The 13,971-nt window shown below is 32.7% G+C and overlaps 3 protein-coding genes across 3 annotated transcripts; 1 reads left to right on the top strand and 2 right to left on the bottom strand.

Moving 5' to 3' along the window:
* Positions 1-90: 90 nt before the first annotated feature.
* LOC126680077 (40S ribosomal protein S6-like) lies at positions 91-2,014 on the bottom strand. The gene is made up of 6 exons (XM_050375130.2): positions 1,905-2,014; positions 1,708-1,772; positions 1,246-1,303; positions 1,045-1,153; positions 634-906; positions 91-526 (listed from the first exon to the last, which is right to left on the bottom strand). The coding sequence occupies exons 1-6, from the start codon at positions 1,908-1,910 to the stop codon at positions 288-290; spliced, it is 750 nt and encodes a 249-aa protein (XP_050231087.1). The 5' UTR covers positions 1,911-2,014; the 3' UTR covers positions 91-287.
* A 2,687-nt stretch (positions 2,015-4,701) lies between these two features.
* LOC126665819 (serine/threonine-protein kinase SAPK2) lies at positions 4,702-7,532 on the bottom strand. Its single transcript, XM_050358744.2, has 9 exons — positions 7,136-7,532; positions 6,966-7,040; positions 6,709-6,810; positions 6,526-6,579; positions 6,088-6,180; positions 5,921-6,013; positions 5,712-5,816; positions 5,280-5,378; positions 4,702-5,177 (listed from the first exon to the last, which is right to left on the bottom strand). Exons 1-9 carry the CDS (start codon positions 7,253-7,255, stop codon positions 4,902-4,904), a joined length of 1,017 nt encoding a protein of 338 aa, XP_050214701.1. The 5' UTR covers positions 7,256-7,532; the 3' UTR covers positions 4,702-4,901.
* A 1,249-nt stretch (positions 7,533-8,781) lies between these two features.
* Positions 8,782-9,570, top strand: LOC126674217 (uncharacterized). Its single transcript, XM_050368636.1, has one exon. The coding sequence runs from the start codon at positions 8,782-8,784 to the stop codon at positions 9,568-9,570; it is 789 nt and encodes a 262-aa protein (XP_050224593.1).
* Positions 9,571-13,971: the final 4,401 nt, after the last annotated feature.

The raw sequence follows: 13,971 nt of genomic DNA, 5'->3' as shown, positions 1-13,971 counted from the left end.
GTTCCAGTATAGATTTAGGAACTGGGCATGTGAACCCTGCCAACCTAAACATGATTCTACTTGATATGAAAATATAGAACAAATAGGTAATTAGCAATGCAAAATTCAATAATATTCCCAGAAAAGTATAGAGAAAGTGTCCTGATGGCTGGAGTACTTCAAAGAAATTAGTGTTCAAGCACTCCTGTGACCATCAAATGAAACCCCTCAATATTTAGAGATACAAATGAAAACTCAGTGACATATCATCTTCACTACAAAACTCAATCGCAGAGAAAACACAAGATCTAAGCTGCAATTGATGGTTTAGAAGCAGTAGAGAGCCTGGATCTCTTCTTTGCCAAGCTTTCACTACGTCTATCCCTCTGCTCCTTCAATCTTGAGGCAAGTAGCTTCTGGTACTCAGCAGCCTCAGCCTTGGCCTTGACAATTCTTTTCTTTTTGTCGGCAATTCTGGCGCGCTTCCTTTGCAAAGTCAATGGAGTAACCAGCCTCTGAATCTTAGGTGCTTTACTAACTTCCTTTCCTGCACCATAACAAATCCATTGCACAATACATTAATACCATTTTCTAGGAAGAATAAGACTTTAAAGTAAACATAAATACTGACAACAAAAGAAACAAGAAGCTTACCAGCTTTTGTTGTGAATGTTCTCCGGTAAGTGTTAACATACTTTCTAACATCATCCTCCTTTGAGAGATTAAACAGCTTGCGGATCTTTGATGCTCTCTTGGGTCCCCTCATTCTTGGCTTCTCAGTGTCGGTCAATCCAGGGAGATCATTCTCTCCCTTCTTCACAATTACCAAGTTCAAAACAGAAAGGTCTTGGCTCACAATGCATCCACGCACAGACTTTCTCCTACGTTCACCATTACGCCTTCCATATCCACGGAAGCAAGGAGTTCCTGTCCAAATAAAAATGAATCATTTTTTAATTATTAAGTGGAGTGATCAAATAACAAAATACATTTTCCAAATAAGCCAAGAAGAACCAACACAGCATATAGAACTTCTGTTTACTATAAACAGAAATATGAACCAACCTCTGTGAAGCAAGAGACGGACACGGCCAGGTGTCAGCACTCCCTGCTTCATGGGGAAACCTTGCTTGTCACAACCTCCCATAATTTTGAAAACATAGCCATTGAATTCCTGTAAAACAAAATCAGCAGTGCAAACCATTAAGCATGCAGTTACAACAGAAAGTATGCTGATGCCAAATTGAAAAACTACAAGATGCATACCTCCCCAAGAGCATCTCCGCTGACCTCTTGCGAAATTCTCTTATCAAAAAAAGCACGACTGCAATAGAACAAGCAACAAGGAAAACAAACATTTATTATGAGAAATATTTCAAAATAATGTATCAAAAATATGATTATCAAGCATGTAGACAATCGGAAACTAACTAGGAGTTAGCAGACAACATATTTGTCACACAACTTCCGCGGATATTATTAAACGATAATATTGACAAAATGCATACAACAAATAATGTATAATATTCTATCATACATCAAACCCATTAATTCAAATTTTCTCTCCATGTGGATAGTAATTATTTATTAACAGCTCTAATGTAATTTTGTAACAAGCTTAATCTACCATACTGATACCTTATAATTTAAACCCAGAACATATTATAAGCAGCTAAAACAGAAAAACAAGCTAAAAAAAGCAGAATTAAAAAGAAAAGAAGAGCATACAGCTTTTGGTCATCGTCAATTTCCAGCTTCTTTTGGCATCCCGTAGTAGGGTTAGCAATGTTGAACTGCCCAACACAACCACAAAATGAGATCAGTTAACTAAATTCATGAATTGAATCTTTACATTAATTTTTTCAAAATTTAGAGCTTCACATTGAATTTATTTGAAATTAAAAATGGTTTTAAGAGACTGAAACCTTCATGTTGATCCGGTACGAGCAGAGACGGCTATGCAGGCGGAAGAGTGCGTTGCCTTGCGGTTTGCCTTCTGCTGCTTCTAGGGTTTTTTTAGGTTAGGTTTTAACTTACTATTTATTCGTTTAAGGTAATGTTCACATGTGTCGCTTATTTTTGAATTGCTTTTGCATCTCTTTTCTCAGCCATACACGTGTATTTATTTGTGATAGGCATGATATAAGCGCTTTGGAGCCCTTCATCTTTAGGGGTGTAAACGAGTTGGGCTGCTCGTGAGTTACTCGAGATCGACTCGAAAAAAGTTCGAGATCAGCTCGAAAAATTCGAGCCGAGCTCGAGCTCGAGTAGCTTCATCTCGAGCCGAGTTCGAGTATCAGTTATTGAGGCTCGCGAGCCTAAACGGGTCTAAACGAGTTTGTTATAAAATAATAATAAAAATTTTATTATTATTATATTAAAATTTTACACCTCTAAATTTAAGTATGCATCATAAAAATTGGTTAAATTGCATAATATATAGTGAAAAATAATTGAAATACATCAAATTTGATTTTTTAAAATTATTTTTTTATTTTTATTAAATTCAACTCGAGCTCGAGTTTCAAAATTTAAGCTCGTTCGAACTCGAGCTCGAGCCTGTAAAACACACTCGAGCTCGAGCTCGAGCTTGGCCTAACTCGGGCTCGGCTCGGCCCGTTTACACCCCTAATCTTTATGCATTATTCTCAAAATTGATGTATCAGATGCACAATTGAATATCATGTCGTTTAAAAGAAACTTCATACCGTTTGAGGCCAATGCATTGCAAAACCAAACCGAACCTACAAATGTCAGTTTTTTTATTATTATTTTTATTTTTATCAGAGTCCGAAAATATCCTTTATTATATTTGATAAAATCATCGAAGTACATTATAAACAAATTAATATACAGAAATCCAAAAAACCTAAAATAATCCTCGAAATTTCAATTTTTGATTCAGTATAATTTCAAAAGTACAATATTTTAATTAAATTTTAATCAAAAAAATCAAACGAACAAGGAGGCGATGCAAGGTTTGCGGGACTTCAAGAACCGTTGTTGGGGACCCAGCCTTCGCCCCCTTTGGACTGGCGCAGAACCATCCTATGGCTAGGGTGGATCCAGCTTTTTTTTTTTAAATTACAAATAAAATTTTGAAAAATAAAAGTAAATTTATATGAAATTGAAGTTAGATGTAGGTTAAGGTCGCGCTATCAGAAAACTAATTAAAAATTAAATCCCGACTAAAAAAAGTCTTTTGGTTCCGCTACTGTCTCTGGATTTCGTTATTAGGGGCCGTTTGGTTCAAGGTTGGGAATCGGAATCGGAATGGGAATCGGAATGAGAAGGAATGGGAATGATTGTTTTCATTTTTTGTTTGGTTCAAAATTAGTGTAGGAATGGGAATGGATAAAGTTTAATAAAAAAATTATTTATTATTTATTAAAAATACTTTTTTTATTTTTTTTAAATATTTTTTTATATAAAAAAATAAAATTATTTTAAGAAAAATTAAAAAAATATTTTAAAAAAATTAAAAAATTATTTTTTAATAAAAATTGATTATTTAAAAAATATTAAAAAAATAATTTTTAAAAAATATTAAATAAGTTTTTTTATTATTTTAAGTATATTTTTTAAAATAAACATTTAAAAATAGTTTTTTTAATAATTATATATTTATTATTTATTATTAAAATATTTTGTGAAATTTTGATTCTCATTCCCAAAAGTCCATTCCCATGGGGTAATAGGGGAATGGGTGATTCCCATTGAGGGGGTAATCACATTCCCATTCCCTAGTACAATTTGACAAAACAAACATAAACAATGGAATCATTCTCATACCCATTCCCATTCCCCTTTTTTTATGGCGAACCAAACGGCCCCTTAGTCTTTTTTGCTCTTCTTTTTTTCAAATGTTTTAAGAGTCAAACAATGATGTCATTTGGCTCTAGTAGTTTAAAAACTCAAGCAATGAGGATAAAATTATAAACAATCTCCCAGTTTTTCAAATCTTCTTCAATAAATTATTTGTTCTCCATATTTTAAATTTTTTGGATCAAAAATGTTACTACCTCCGTTCTTTTTTAATTGTCCATTTAGCCAATATTGCACATACCAAGGTAGTGCTTATTTTGTCTTAATTTATAAAGAAAAATACTAATATAGCCCTATTAGTTAATAAATGCCTTTTAAATTAAAACATAGAGTCATTTATTAGAGATGGGTAAACTTGGAACATAAGTAGTTAATATCGCATGGGATTTTTAAATGGACAACTATTTATAGACAAATAAAATTGGCTAAATGGACAACTAAAAAAGAACGGAGAGGGTATTTAGTGAAAAGAATAAATTAAGAATAATGGAACTACACATTGTTCGGTCTAATTTGCTTTTAAAATAGTCAAATGACATGTTTTATTTATGTTTTTTTTTTAAATAGCCGAACAACAGTTATTGGTCCTGTATTTTTTTGAATATCCGAATGATGAAATTTCGTTCCTTTGGGTCGAAATTCTGATTCCGCCACTTAGTAGCCACTATTACTAAGGTGTGAACCTTGAGCTCAGATGCCAGAAACACAATTGGCGGCTCATCTTAATGATAACAGAATTATTTTCTGTAATTTATATAAAAGAAATACAATGTTCAAGTAAGTAACGAAAAAAACAAAAGTTCAAATAAACTATGCTTCATACCGCTTAACACCTCAATACATCTCTAGGATTTTAACACGTCCCTAAAATATGTAACTGAGATTACTTAATTCAAAAAAAAAAAAAAAACTGATATACATTGAACTGCAAAAGTTGCATAAAGAATTTACAAAAGAGCAGTTATGGACCACTTAGCTAAACAAGTACTCTTACACAACGCAACTCATTCAAACAAACCTTTTATGGTGTTTCAGTGCTCGTAACCATTGAGACTATATATACCTCAGGAAAATTTGATTTTATTTATATAGTTGGCTCATAAAGGGCACACGAAATCGCCACTCGTCTCTGTATCTTCAAAATCTGCATCAGCATCCATGTCATCAAGATCCATGCTTCCTCCTAGCAAATAGCTTCCACTCTTCGGCAGCTCGACAACTTTCCTCGCCTCTTGTATTAAAGTCGCAACTTCTTCGATGCTTTGCGACGGATTATTGACGTCGTGGCTTTGCCAACTGCCTCCTTCCATCATTTCTACAGGCAAGTTCTTTAAGAACCATGGATGATTCTTAATTTCGGGAATGCTTATTCTCTGTTAAGAAAGCGAGCACGAATCCTGAGTCTAGCAAAGGCAGTTCAAGCACAAATTTACAAAACCTGCATTTCTATATACGAAAACCAAACGCCAAGTTACCTTTTCAGGATTCGCCACGAATATTCGAGATAAGATGTGCTTGCACTCGTTAGAAACTCTAACATAATCCGGAATTGAGTAGTGAACAGTCAGTATCCGCTGTAATAAACAATAATGAACATGATTCATTCACTAAATGTAGCTTAACAAGAACTCCAGAATAAATTATGCCGATTTTTAACAATTGATATAACTTATTCTTGCTCTATGATCGGTTTAATCGACCTTATAATTCATTTTATTTGCAAATGAATTGATTCAGAAATTTGTTTGATATAAACACGATCAATTCTACAAAACTAAATAAAATAGAGTTAATAGAATAATTTATAAGTAAACCAAACACAACTATATTCATTTGAGTTCCGCTAAATTTTGTGAAATTCATTTGAAACAAACGCACTATTAGCATTCTTTTGCAAAACCACTCACCCCAATTGTTTTCCTGAAGTTTTTGGGATCAGCGGGATCTTCAAAGGGGTATGCCCCAACTAGCATCACATATAGGGTAACTCCACAAGACCAAACATCTGCAACCTGTAATTCAAGAGACTTAAATTTGATAGATGGCTCTCAAGTCTTAAGCAACTAAAGTGAAAAGCATATAATGAAAAGGGGAATGAAAGGTGAAGATTTATTACCTTTCCATCGTATTCCTTTTTCGACAGAATCTCGGGTGCAATGTAAGCAGGTGTTCCAACTGTAGATTTTGGTTGGGAATGCAATACAGCTGACTAAACAGAAAAGCCAGGATGATTATTTACAAAGTTTACACATATGACTATTATTTTTTTATTGAAATGCTTACTTTTGAATATCCGAAATCACAAATTTTGACACGCGGTGCTGTGCTACCATCAAGCAATGTATTTTCAAGCTTAAGATCTCTATGACAAATTTGCTGCAATATCAAAAACAAATGGGTTAGCTAATGCGAAAGATTATGACAGTCAAATAACTAATTCACTCAAAAGGTCAAGTAATTAGGTGTGGCTCCAACAACAGTATTATCTCCAACTCACACCCGCACGCATACGCTCATTGACCTTATGCATTTTAATTAATCTTATGGGATTGCGAAGGATTGAACTCTAAACCTTTCGATCCCATAAGCTATGATATCATGTCAAATAACTAATTCACCCAAAAGCTGAGGCTCCTGTAATATTATCATCTCTAACAATAACAAGAAGAATCGGCATTTAAGATAAAGACAAATTGAAGAATGAAGAGGTGGAGTTGGTACCATTGAATGGCAGTAGCTGACTCCTGAAATCAATTGCTGGAAGAAAAACCTCGCCTGATCCAATTGAACACAAAACCCCAAGAATGTATAGCATCAATTGAAATATTGCAGCACTCCGTTTTTATTTTATATCCAAAAAAGCTTCTCTTTTTTTAGCAAAAACAAAAATGAGCTATAGCTTACCTCATCTTCACTAAATCTACCAGCAGTACAAATCCTCTCAAAAAGTTCTCCTCCAGCAGCATATTCCATAACTATAGCCAGATGAGTAGGAGTCAAAAGGACCTGCAATCATATATAACTCCTCCATTAGAAACAAATATCAGCATAACTACACAGAGACATGGCTATGAAGATTGGTCCTGTTTTTTGTTAAAACAATCAAAATGAACCCATTGAGCATGCCCTTATGTAGTGCAATGAATCAGCAACAAACAAACCTCTTTGAACCTAACAATATTGGGATGCTTTAAAGACCTATGGTTCATAATTTCCCTTTGCACATGTTCATCAATCTGCAACCACAACAGAACAACCCTTCATCAATCTATGAACCAACAGGAACACAAAACAGTCAAAAAGAATGTAAATTGGAGGGAAAAGAACAGACCTTTTGGCCTCTCTCAATGAACTTAACAGCAAAAAGCTCTTTACTCCCTCTATCTCTAGCAAGCTTTGCCACCCCAAAATTGCCAGACCCAATTTCCTTCACAATCTCATATCTCTCCATAGCTAACTACAAAAACACAATCAAGTTTCAGAAGAAACTGCACTTATTTGTTGTGTGGTGCACGTAACAGCAAGTTGGAGAAGTCATTGGAACAGATAATATAGCCGCACGAAAGCAAAGTGTTTGATATGAGTGCAAAGAATGGTAAAAAGAAGAGATGGAGATGACAGGTACAAAGAACGTTTAAGATATGGATTTGGTAGAGAGTAGAGACACAGCAAGAAAGAAACGAAAAGGTAAGTTAAATGAATTTGTCGGGAGCTGAGCTGAGCTGAGTTAAAAAATGTGCACAAATTGGGTTCTTCAAGAGTAAGGTTTTAAGCCCACCATTATGATTTTACGATTGCAAGTTGAATTTTGTCGACAATAACGACAGGACTACTTGACCCCGCTACATGCCATATTTTGGCGAGTGTTTATCCCATGCATTGGTTGTGCCATGTCATATTTACAACAAGCCAATGAGCATTTGCGATAGGGAATCTTTTAATTATCATTCAATTTTTTTATTATCACTTTTTCCACATGGCTAACGCATCATTGGCTTGTTGCACGAATGACATGGCGCAACGGTTGCGTCTAATAATTTTTCTATTTTGGCGGTGGAGTTTACATTCTATACATGCAAACAATTGTAGTCCCGCTTATTGGGTTGATGTGGCATTCTATTAGAGGTTTCGAATTTTTAACTCTAGTTTAGTCTTCCTTAAGTGAGCGAAAACGAACTAGACCGAAAAATCGAACTGAACCGAACTAAAATTTGTTGTTTTGTTTTGTTATTCGGTAAAAATATTTAGTCCGATTTTTGTTTAGATAAAACTTAGTGTTCGGTTTTTGATCCGGTTTGGACATTTTTAAAATTAAATAAACCGAAAAACCAATTACACCGAACTAAAACATAAAAAGATATTATTTCTGAAAAACTATATAAATATATATCTATTTCTATTTTTCAAGTTTTCGTTTCTTAATTATTATTAATATATAAATTAATAAATTTTATACAATATACAAATATGTTAATAAACATATATAAAAAATTATTAAACACTAATTAACAATTACATGTCTAAATTAATTTTAATTAAAAAATGGTTTTAATGGAACCAAATTTTTTGGTTCGGTTCAATGTGGTTCAGTTACTAAAATTTTGATACGATTTGAAAATTTTATAAGTTTTAATTGGTCAGTTTTACTCGGTTTTCAACTAATCGAACCGGTTGATGTTCACCTCTCTTCAGACTGGTTATTAGTGTTTAAAGATTGTCTATGTGGTTGTAGTTATTTTTTTTTTAATTTTTTAAAAATAGAACAGATATTTTAAATAAAATTAAAAATAATTTAAAATTAAAATTAAAAAATATTTCTTCCAACCTAATCGAGTTTCCCACTTTCTCTGTATTTTTATTGCAAATTTATTGTCCAATTTTAATAATTAACAAATTTTTAAATTATTTTTCCTATATTATTTTATTTGAAACTCACTATTGAGGAAATATTTATTGTCATCTATTAAAAAAGACCAAATGCATATTTTCTTCAGATGTGACTTTGCTAGAAGGGTGTGGTTCGGTTCTACTCTAGCCCTTCAAACCCATCTAATACAGGATGAAATCTTTTCGGTTGTTTGGCAAAAAATAATTTCAGGATTCAAACAACATGATTTCTCGGAATGTAAAATTTCAAATTTTGTATTTCATCTTTGGGCTATTTGGAAGGCTAGGAATGCAGCTATCTTTAAGGATCAAATGTGGACCGAAATGCAAACAATTTCCTTTGCTAATGACTACACAAGAGAATTCCATCAAGCTCAGGAAGCAAAGGAAATGTACATACCAAAATCACCTCAACCTCGTCCGCATCTTTCTTCTCACAGACTTGGACAAGGAGCTCGGCCAACAGATTCAATTCTTATTCGATATGATGCAGGTACAAATAAAGATCACAAATTTGGAGCAATAGCAGGCATAGCAACAGATGCAAATGGCATAACCTTGGGCTCTTTCACAGCAATTTTCCAATTCATTTGGGACCCGGGTATATTAGAATTTTTAGCTCTTCGTGAAGTTATCAAATGGGCACTCCGGATGAACTGGACAAAAGTCTCTTTTGAAGGCGATGTCATCCAAGTATCTCAATCGGTAAATTTCGAAAACTGCTCGAAAGCAGCTTGTTGGGGTATTTGTCAAGATATTTGGAGTCTTCAATCGCTTCTTCAATTTAGTTCCATAGGCTATATTAAGAGATTACAAAATAGGGAGGCACATAGGCTAGCGCAAAGGGCTAAAGCTTTGTATTTACAATCATTATGCTAAGCCTAATTGGTTTATATCTTGTATCGTTTTTTGGGAAAAAAAATCTATTAAAAAAACTAAGAGTTTATGGATGTATTAAATAGAAATATAATAAAAAAAAGATTAACTGTGTTTTTTTAAATTGTGTGATAATAATAAAATGGACACTCTATTAAAACGGAGGGAGTGAGCTATTGCCATTCAATATTAATAGCATTTTGATAAAAACATCAATCTTAAACCCCCTGAATGGGGAACATTGATTTATCAATTTTTATAATAGAAATAAAAATAAATGGGAAATTTTATTTAACTAGAAAATTTTGGACTGCAAAGCCAAAAGTACGTTAATGTAGTTGAAAAAAATACAAGGGTGTCTTTGCAAAACAATCAAAACAGTATTTATTACCCCATCTTTACCAAAACAGATTTGACTAATTCTTTACCAAATATTGTTAAGAGCAATGTTTTAAAACCCGGACCGGTGACAGAACCGGTATGTCCCCCGGTTTAAGGTTCAACCGGTTGAACCGGTTCAATCACTGGTTTAACCGTTTAAATTAAAAACATAAAAAATATCATATAAATTATACTATATGTAAAATAAATCTGAAATATAATACAATGACATTCTGTTTGACTTTAATAATTTCTTTAACTCAAAAGCAAACGCAGCCCTATTTAAAAAAGAGAGTTTTTCAAAAATACCCATACTGTGTATAAATATTCTCAAAAATACGGTTTGACCAGTTTGGGTTGATTTTTACGGTTTGACTTTTAAAAGTTGCGAAATTACACTTTTTGAGTTGAAAAATACGGTTTCTTATTTTAAAAACCCAGTAAGTTTACTATCGGGTTACTAACAGTTTATCACCGGTTTACAAACAATAAATTTACTAACGGTTTACTAACAGTTTACTAACGGTTTTTATTTATAAAAATACGGTAAATCTCCTATCGGTTTACTAACAAAAAGTTTACTATCAATTTACTAACTGTTTACTAAAAGTTTACTTAAAAATCAAATTTACTATTAATTTATTTTTTAACCGTATGGTTAATTCATTAATCATTTACTATCAGTTTACTAAAAAATAAGTTAATTTACCATCCGTTTACTAACAGTTTATTAGTTTTACTAAACATTATAGTTAATTTATTAAATATAAAGTATAGTTATATTTATCAACCGTTTACTAACAGTTTACTATCGTTTTACTATCAATTTACTATCAGTTTATTTATTTATAAAAAAACCATGCCCTTAATTTAAACCCACAGAACAGAGTATTCATAATAAACCATGTCCTTAATTTAATAATGAATTTAAAAGAGCCAAATTGCCTAGTATATCGATATTTTAATCAAAAAATAAACAGAGGAGAAGAGATTTTATCTCTGGTTCTATTTTCTCATTACTTCGCTAAAATAAATTTATAAAACTTTTAGTAAACTACTAATACACCGTTAGTACACTGCATGCCCACTTACTCCCAAAATTATCAACTACCCATTTTAATCAAAAATCCAGCACTGAATTCATCAGATCCACCGTTTGTCAGCAAACCACCGCAACCCATCAATTCCAACAAATCCACAAAATCTGGGAAACCCTCAGCCGCCACAACCATCGATTAACAACCCATCAATCGACGATTGTTCCATTTTCATAAGATTGAGCTGTTGTTGTAGATTTAGACATTTAAATCGACAACCCATCACCGCCGCCATCGCCGGCAACCTATGAATCGGCAACTCATCGCCGTTGTAGTCGCAAAATTAAAGGGAAAGACTGCTGCGCGAAGAAGATGAAGATCAGAAGAAAGAAGAAAAATCCATAGCCATTGTTAAATCCACCGTAAAATCAAAAAGGAAAAAGTGTAAACTTCAAACACGCTGAACTTCGACCGTATTTCTCAAGCCGGAGATGCTTAACAGTAAAACTGAGATTATTTTGGGGTTCAACAGTGTATGATCTAATTTCCTCTTTAAAAAATGAGCCTGGCCCAATAATAATTATTCATACCAAGTTTAACCTAGCTACCATGTTGCTTTTCTCCAACCTTAACAATCACCCAGCCGCCACTGTCATCTTCTTTCTCAACATCAAAAATTCTTTACTAACTTATAAACAACATCCACTACTCAAAACCACAAGTAACCATGAATTTCTAAAAATAAACCTTATGCATAAACCAAAAACATAAACATCGACTAATATCCAAATCCTCGTAAATAAACCTTATTGGGTTCCAATCGGACATTACGACAGTCGTTTAGAATCATCACTTAAGTTCAAGTTTTTTGTGAACCGGCCGGTTATGAAGGGTTTTCCGGTTCAACGGGTTTACGGTTTTTGCGGGTTTTCCCGGTTCAAACAGGTTGAACCGGAAATCCGGGTATTAAGGAGTAATTGACCCGGACTGACCTCCGGTTTCCGGACTAACCGGTTAAACCGGCCGGTCCGGTCCGGGTTTGAAAACACTGGTTAAGAGCATTAACAAATAGTCAAAGCTTTACTATCACTTATAAATATTCCAACATTTATAAAAAGAAAATAGAATTGCTCAAATGTTCTATTTTATCCAACAACATATATGATGGATAGAGATAAGGTTGTAAATGAACAGAGCTACTAACGAGTAATTCAGTGTTCGACTCGATAAGAGCTCGATTTGTGTTTGTTCGTATTATAAACGAACTGATGTTGAGTTTGATTTTATTTTCATTTATTTAAACGAACTAAATATGAATGTAGTGGCGTTTAATTTGTTTACGTTCACAAACAACTCGATTAATTGTTCGTGAACGAGCTCTATTAAAAGTTTCAGAACAAACTCCATTAAGAGTTCACGAACCAGTTCCTATAAGAGCTTGATAAAGAGTTCACGAATTAGTTCGTATAAGAATTCTATGAAGAGTTTGTGACTAGCTAAATATTTAAATCAAATATAAAATATTCTTTTAATAAATTAAATCTAAATTGTTTCAAATCAAATTATGTAGTTTTGTTGATTAAGAAAAATAGAACATTGTAATCTCAGTTCGTGTTCATCTAGCGGCTAAACGAAGGAGTTCAGTAACAGGCTCGTTTAGTACCTTCACAAGCTCATTCGCAAGCTCATTCATTAAACAACTAAACCAAACTTTAAATTTTAAATGAATCGAACATGAACACTTTATTTAAAACTCGAATGAACATGAATCGAACATGAACACTTCGTTCATGTAAAGAACCAAACACGAAACTCAAAACTCGACTCAGTTCATTTACAACACTAGAAATAGGTGACCATGTAGTCGGTTTGGTTAAAATGAACCAAAAATCCCCTAAACCAAACTAACATATCGACAAAATGCTTAAAATTGAACTGACTGAGCACTGAATATTAATCAAAACCAAATCTAAAAAAAGTGAATCAGTTGATTTAGTTAAAATTTATATAAACACAACGAATGATTATGGAAAAAAAATATTAATTTATTCATTCAATTTAAATCTCAAGTGAACTGATAATCAAAATTCAGAATTTTAAAATCCTAAAACTGAACCAGCCAAATCTAAATTTATCATCGAACCGACTAAAGTCATCGGTTCATCCGGTCGAATAAATTGCTCATCTCTAAGGGTTTTTGATATTTGAGGCACCCAAATTTTCATTATTGCGCCTCTTTTGGAATTAATTCCAAAAGAGTGTCTGAACCCACATGTTCCGCATTCTAGGAATGCGGAACCCCACATGTTCCGCACCGCATTTCTAGAATGCGGAACATGTGGGTCCAGGCACTCTTTTGGAATTATTTTCGAAAGAGGCACTGATCCGAAAATTTGGGTGCCTTTGAGGCACCCAAATATCAAAAACCCCATCCCTAATGCTGGAAAATATTTATATTAAAGTAATTAGTTAAATGGCATTTTCAATATAATTGTTTGTTCGGTTGCAAATGCATATATAAATATATAATTATACAAATTAAAGTATAAACTTGATGGAAAATGAAATTTTTACTTGAATTGAATTGAATAATCCACTAAAAATAAAATTTAGTTTATTTTAATAAATTTTGTCAGGTAAATTTATTTGGAGTTAAAGTAAATATAAAATACTTGTATGGAATTAAATAAATTTTATTTAAAAATAATAATCATTTAAATAAATCCATATCAACACGCAAATGGTAGCTGAAGTGTTGGATATTTTTCAAGAGTATGCATGTATTAGTCTATATTAAAAAATATAAAAAAACTTACACGTGAATATTTTTATTATAATATTTAGATGTTTTAACATATATTCACGATTCATATAGAAAATGTAATAAGCTATATTAAATTAATAGCTAATATAAATTTATATTTAATTTAAATACAATCAGCTAGTTCTCAAATTTCTTATAGAGTTTCTATATGAGCCAACTTGT

This window comes from Mercurialis annua, linkage group LG1-X (assembly GCF_937616625.2).
Source record: "Mercurialis annua linkage group LG1-X, ddMerAnnu1.2, whole genome shotgun sequence".
Lineage (NCBI taxonomy): Eukaryota > Viridiplantae > Streptophyta > Magnoliopsida > Malpighiales > Euphorbiaceae > Mercurialis > Mercurialis annua.
The sequence above is the reverse complement of the archived record's forward strand: the minus strand, read 5'-3'. Positions and strand labels throughout refer to the sequence as shown.